At 32.1% G+C, this 6,722-nt stretch overlaps 1 protein-coding gene and 1 long non-coding RNA gene across 2 annotated transcripts in view; one reads left to right on the top strand and one right to left on the bottom strand.

Moving 5' to 3' along the window:
- The window catches only part of LOC111085527, a 5,032-nt gene extending 4,270 nt beyond the window's left edge, over positions 1–762 (bottom strand). The window contains exon 1 of the long non-coding RNA XR_002610355.1: positions 734–762. This is a non-coding gene — a long non-coding RNA (uncharacterized LOC111085527). The remainder of the gene's footprint in view (positions 1–733) is intronic.
- A 2,261-nt stretch (positions 763–3,023) lies between these two features.
- LOC106477983 (transmembrane protein 19-like) overlaps positions 3,024–6,722 on the top strand; it is a 29,394-nt gene continuing 25,695 nt past the window's right edge. Inside the window, exon 1 of the mRNA XM_022385313.1 lies at positions 3,024–3,297. Within this exon, the coding sequence (XP_022241021.1) occupies positions 3,024–3,297 (274 nt within the window). The remainder of the gene's footprint in view (positions 3,298–6,722) is intronic.

Here is a 6,722-nt window from a genome sequence, read left to right as displayed (position 1 = left end):
AAAATAAGGGTGCGTCTTATATTCCGAAAAATACGGTACGTGTATATCATCTCCGAATTCCCAAATAAAACCCACTCCTTGCACCTAACAAACCGTGAGCGCTTAACACTTATGCTACCTTTAGCCATTTTAGTCTCTCTGGTTTCAAATAATAAACACTAAATACAAGTAAAATTGTTATGGTGTGTACGCCTTTTATAAACTGTCGAAGAACTGTTACAATTATATTTGTTATATGTCATTGGTAGTAGTGCTTAAAAATGTAATAGGCCTAATACTAAGGTCTTATGACAAGTATAACTAAATACAAGTACTGAAGTAGCCAACACTATTAAGCCTAATGTTAGAGTTAAATGAATTACGTTGTTTTATTTCTACTCTATCTTATTACTAAAGTAATTACGTTTATCTTTAAAATGAAAAGTCACAAGTAACTAGTCTTTAGATTATACTTATGTGAAAATACAATTTCAATTGCTATAATGTGTACACATTTTACAAGCCGGCGAATAATGATTATACATGTAGATCAGTGGTCATAAGACAGTATTACTACTATTAGGCCTATTACATTTTTAAACACTACATTCTCTATCTAGTCCTTAGTATAGAATTTATTCAATAACTGAATAAGCTTAAATTATAGCTACAGCCGCGTTACACTCGTTAAGTCAAACTGTAGACTAAATTGTATTAAACTTTAGAGAAATATAACACCAAACCCTCTACTAACCAATGCTTATACCATTAATTATCAACGTTATTACCACAGGCACGATGTACAACAGCGATTCTCAACCGGAGTTCCTCGACAGATATCCAGTTAAAATTTGAAGAAATGAAAAGAAATATTTTTATTTTGCTAGGTTAGGTCAGTTTATATGAGGTTAGATCAAGTTAGACTAATTAGTAAATAATTACATGTTTATTTAAATAAAAAATAAAATTTAAAAAATTCTTAAAAAATGATCATATTTCCCATTCTTATTTCTGAAATCAGCATTAAAAACTACATTCAAAAATATATATTACTTTCTATTTGAACGCGGTGCATGGAACAGAAAATATCCTATTTAACAATTAGTTTCTCATACATATTACAATTTTGCCCCCCAGTGGCACAGAGGTATGTCTGCGGACTTACAACGCTAGAAACCGGGTTTCGATACCGTGGTGGGCAGAGCACAGATAGCCCTTGTGTAGCTTTGTGCATAATTAAAAACAATTAAAATTTTACTGTATTAAATATTGAAATATGTATACATATATATATATACACACACACACATTTATATGTATAACTGCACAGATTAAATATCAAAAAATAACTTTCAGTGTGCAAATATTATTTGTTTGTTTCCTTTTACGTTTTTTATTAATGTGGGCATTGTGTAGCTTAATATTAGAAATTGCTTAAGATTCTTTGATTTTTTAAATCAATGGCCTGTATGCTCGTTATCATTTATGTTTCACTCCATTTAAACGTTTGAACTTGGAATTAAAGAAAACTTACAGTTACCACAGCAATATAACATAAAATTCGCAAGTATACGCAGTCAGTAGTTGACTAAATTGTGCGAATTCAATGGATTACACCCGTTTACCACTTCGTTAAGAAAAAACGTTTTACTTGTACTTCAAGGAATGAAGCACGTACATTTACTTTAAAATGTGCGTTTATCCTGTAAGTACAGGTGCACCAAACATTGTCGTATTAACATTATACAATGAACATTATCAATGAATATGAGGATCTTTATTCAAACAGATAACCTCGATATTTCAGTAAACTGGCATTGCTTCAAATCAGAACAAGATTTCCATGGCATAAAGTTTTGACTATCACTTTGTTGATTTGATCTTTCAAAACTAGTAACAAAGCATAATTTTGTATAACGTCTATATAAATTGATAATTATAATTTTGCTACACACTAAACTAATAAATGAAATATATAGCTTCTTTCTTAAAAAAATAGTTTTGTAAGAAATTCCCTTACTGTACTACTTAGAAACAGTATTTTTGGGATATTGAAATATTTTTTTAAGGGAAATGGGAGACCTTTTCATTAGAAACGTGAAATATGGTTCTACCCTTGACAATAAAAATAAATCATGGGTTCTATTGGTTGAGCCTTTCTTACATTTTTCGTTTGTGGGGATGGGGAGGAGGTATAATCCTACGAGGTCGCATCGATTCCTCACTTCATGCGCAGATTATTTCCCGTATTGTTTTCTTATACCTTCAAATGCAGATCTATGGGATACTGATCATGTTCTAATATGGGACGTTTTATATAAAATGAAGTTTTATCATTAGCTGAAAGCTCTCTGACCTTATATGTACTGCTGCTTTACAATAATACACCTAACGCAATGATTTTCTGACTTTCTAATTAATTATTAAACATAGTAGCCAGAGAATCTTTCCAGAGAATCGTGGCAACCTTCCCTTCTAAGTTTCTTTGGGGGGGGGGGCTATTTACATTTGCTTTATTGTGAAATCCTATTAGCTTAAAGTATAGCAGTGACTTGACAAGCCGATTTTACCACGTGTCCAAAAACTAGTTGTTAAATAAATATTATAATGATGTGTTTAGACGTTTCTAAAAGATAAAACGCTTCTTAACTGATAAAAGAACATTGAAATTGCACCTCATTTTTCTTGTTTAAAATTGAGGTCATGTAGCTGATAAAATGTCATTGGATACTGCAACTCACTAACGCTTGTAAAACTATGTTATTGCTCGGTTTACTTTTTGAGTTCCAAAGATAATTTTTTTAAAATATTGCGAGCAATATTTCATGGCACGTTAATGCTTGAAAAGTGTGGCTTTAGAGTTTCAAACTCTTTGTTTAGTTGTTAAAATCTGAATGTAAATAGTGGATATTTTTGAAGAATCAGTATTTATTGAGAAAGAAGCATCCATAGATATATCGAAAAACGCAGAAATTATGTGGAATATAACACTAAACAATCTCTCTGAAACATCACATGTTCGTTTCTGTTGTTCGGATCAAATCATGATCCAAACAACAACAGGAAGTTCTATTTCTCAAGGCCCAGTTGATTATCCCCTCACTTTCTCAGTTCAAAACACATCTCGAGAAATAATGCCAAGTTCTGAAGTCCAAGAACCTGTTGGTTATCCTCCAGTTCCTTCAAAACAAGATGAGCTCCAACAATCACTATTAATAGGAAAACATGAAACTAGTATTGCGTTCGACGACAAACCGACCATTCCGGAATCTCTATACAAATATCGTATTTGTCATGGTCAGCAAGTTTCTTCTTTAGGTAAAATATAGTTTAAAAACGATCATGAAACTTCATATCAGGAAATAAACTAAATAGTGTTAATTACTATAATATACTACCTAATATTTTTGATAATGGTATTTAAAAGAAATTTTAAAAATTAATAATTCATTGTTTTCTTTTCTTTTTATATTATGTTTAGGTCAAATATTAATTTTAAAAAATTTTTTTTGGTTGCTTGAAATTTATAGATTCCTCGTTCAGAACCATATATTAGTCACTACTTATCGTGCCTTTTGATGCTTGACCTAGCTTACCTCTGCTTTCATCAGTAAAAAGTCCTTCAAGACCATCATGAAGAGAAGGGTGCGTGGTAAAACAATGAACTGTTAATTCACCAAAATCTGCCCGGGAATGGGTTCCTCATTGCAATTTTGGTATTCTCGTAAGAAGTGTTAAAATATTACGTAGTTTTTTTTCTAGCCCCCCAGTGGCACAATGGTATGTCTGCAGACTTATAATGCTAAAAACCGGGTTTCGATACCCATGGTGGGCAGAGCACAGTGTAGCTTTGTGCTTAATAACAAACAACAACATAGTTTTTCTAAAATTAATTTTTTAAGAAAAATACAATATTTATTAATACAATTTTATCAGAGGAAACAACACCCAATATGAGCTTCCAATATATTGAATAAGATTCGGCAAAAATAAAGTAGTCATTAAAAATTGATAAAAAAAAAGTATCTATCACATTCTCAACCATTAATCCAACGTTTGAGATAAACTTTCCAAATTACTTGAACCAGTTAGTTATCGAACCCTGTCAGGTTTTAATTGACTAAAACATATATTAAATATATTGAACATTTTCAAATTTAACCTTTCAAGAGTTAATACAAATATAAACATTTATCACACATCGAAAATAATCTTGTTTTATTATATGCATGGGTTATATTAGTATGACATAATATGCCGAAAACATCTCTTGACGTAAGTATATTTAATCAGAAACTCAAACAGTACTGTACTACTTAGGTCTCTGGTTTAAGCGATAGGCAAAGATATATTCTATAAAATGTTATTAATAACGTTTCGTGTAATACATTATTTTTTTTAACGATAGGCGATACATTAAGAACAGATATTCCACGATTAAATCTCAGGTCAAAGATATATACATTATATCTATATTTTAACCAGTTACCTTAAGTTATTGTAATTCAAGAACAAACTAAATACGCGAGTAAGACTGTCTGTTGCTAGCATGCAAAATTATTTAATCGCTTCTGACACGCTAAATTCTGACTGAACACTTTCAAATACTTTTTGCAATTTTTTTATTGGTTTGATCTTGCACTCTGAACTTATGTAAACAAGAAGGAATCCTCAATAGCCGCGAGACTTGAAATTCATTTAGGCAGGATTAGAGCAAATTAATCTATGTTACCTTTTTTTCTTTTTTTATCAGCTATATTTTTGTGGGCCAGCAATACCAGGCATGGAGCGCGCGTATACCCGATTCGATTATATTATTAATCAAGATCTCTACCAGCTTACTCTCAATTCAAAATTCTTTTAGGCAGGATTAGAGTAAAGTAATCAATGAGATCTTGGCGTGGTTAAATACATCAATTTAAAGGGTTTGGCCTCCCGAGTCGAAAACTGTAATTAGATCTCAAATCGGTGAAGAGATGATGGAGCTATGAGCTAAAAGTTTGTATTTGAAAAAAACAAAAAATCAAGAAACTCAGAGCCATTCTATAAGCCGTTATGCCGCGGCTAAAAATCTAAAATGTTAACATAGAATATTAATATGGTAAGAATAGCAATTTGATTCATAAGAAAATCCCATTAACAAGTTTACAGTTTTTCGTATAACAGTATAGCTTATATATTTTCATATCAGTCCCATGTAGAATAAGAGTCGTTTATAAATACAATAGATGCATTTTTCTCTCTTACTCAAATTGTTAATTATGTTTCATACGTTTCTTCAAAGGTGAGTTTAGAAGTACATCCTGAAAAAATTTGTTTTAAAATTATAACTAATTTAAAGATATTATTGGCACTACATGTGAAAGTTCAAACTTAAACCTTTCTTGTTGATATCATACTCTCTCCCCAGTGGCTCAGTGGTAAGTCTGAAGGCTTATAACGCAAAAAATCTGGGTTTCAATACCAGTGGTAGGCACAGATAGCCCGTTTTTGTGTAGCTTTGCGCTTAACAACAAGCAAACAACCAAAAGTCTGAGTACGTTTACAGCCAGCGCGTGTGATATAAGTGAGTGTTATTTTCCATCTAATATGAGGTAACATTTAACAATTACTTCTTGTACAAAAATAATTGTGTAACGTTGATCCGTGATATGCAGGCATACCATAGTTTTCTTACTTTTCAGTTCAACGTATACGTTTGTAAAATTTTCTTTATTCTGAATCTGGGCAGTTTTCTCGAAATAGGTGTTCCAGCTAACTTTCGTCTTGTTGTTCTCCGGAGATAATACCTACTCCGCCCGCGAGATGTTATGCTGTCAGTGTTGAAACATAGTGATTTTGTTGCTAGATTTAGCGATATTTGAGTTCCTTTTGTGACAAAAGTTTTTCAAAGCAACTAGCGAAAAATCTAGCGACTTTCACTGCCAACAACAGTGATATTGAGTACCCCAGTAGTAGTAATATAACCCGAGCTCTTCTTTGTACATTCTGTTGCACGCCATTAACGTTACTACATCTACGCAACCTTAACGAGACAAGACGTGAGATGGTGAGCGGCACCTGATCACTTTGTTCGTTTGTTTTGTTTGTTTGTTCGAATTTATGCACAAAGTTACGCAATGGGCTATCTGTTGAGGGTTCGAATCCCCGTCCCCCCAAACATGTAGTCCTTTCAGGATTGTTAATCCCACTATTCGTTGGTAAAAAAGAAGCTCAAGAGTTGGTGGTGGGTGATGCCTTTTTGGCTGCTAAATTAGGGACGGCTAGGGCAAATAGCCATCATGTAATTTTGCGCAAAATTCGAAATAAAATCGGGGTTCATCATAAATTAATTTTCCAAAAGCAATACGTTCCTCACGTATTTAAAACACACAAATATAATAGGAGCTGTGAAAAATGTTAGCGTTCAAGGATTTCTATATTTCACGAATATTTACGATCTTTAAAACACCTGTGTCGCGAATAACAAAAACTGTATAAATTACAAACACTTCCTAGAATTTTTGTTAATACTTTACAATAATTTTAGTCAACGCTGTTTTGTTGCATTTTTTATATATTTTTTGTTTCGAGATACAAAAGTCAAATATATTGAAAATCATGTTACCTAACAGTTTTTAATTTTGTTTATTTTCTATTTGTTCGTATTACAATTATTTTTACTTTGTTTTATGTTGAATCCCTTCTGTTAGCGTTTAACAGTTGACTTTGTCGGTGCGAGCTTGTGGATCATGGAGGTTTGT

This window comes from Limulus polyphemus, unplaced genomic scaffold, assembly GCF_000517525.1.
Source record: "Limulus polyphemus unplaced genomic scaffold, Limulus_polyphemus-2.1.2 Scaffold0, whole genome shotgun sequence".
NCBI lineage: Eukaryota > Metazoa > Arthropoda > Merostomata > Xiphosura > Limulidae > Limulus > Limulus polyphemus.
This window is presented reverse-complemented; position numbering and strand designations above follow the sequence as displayed.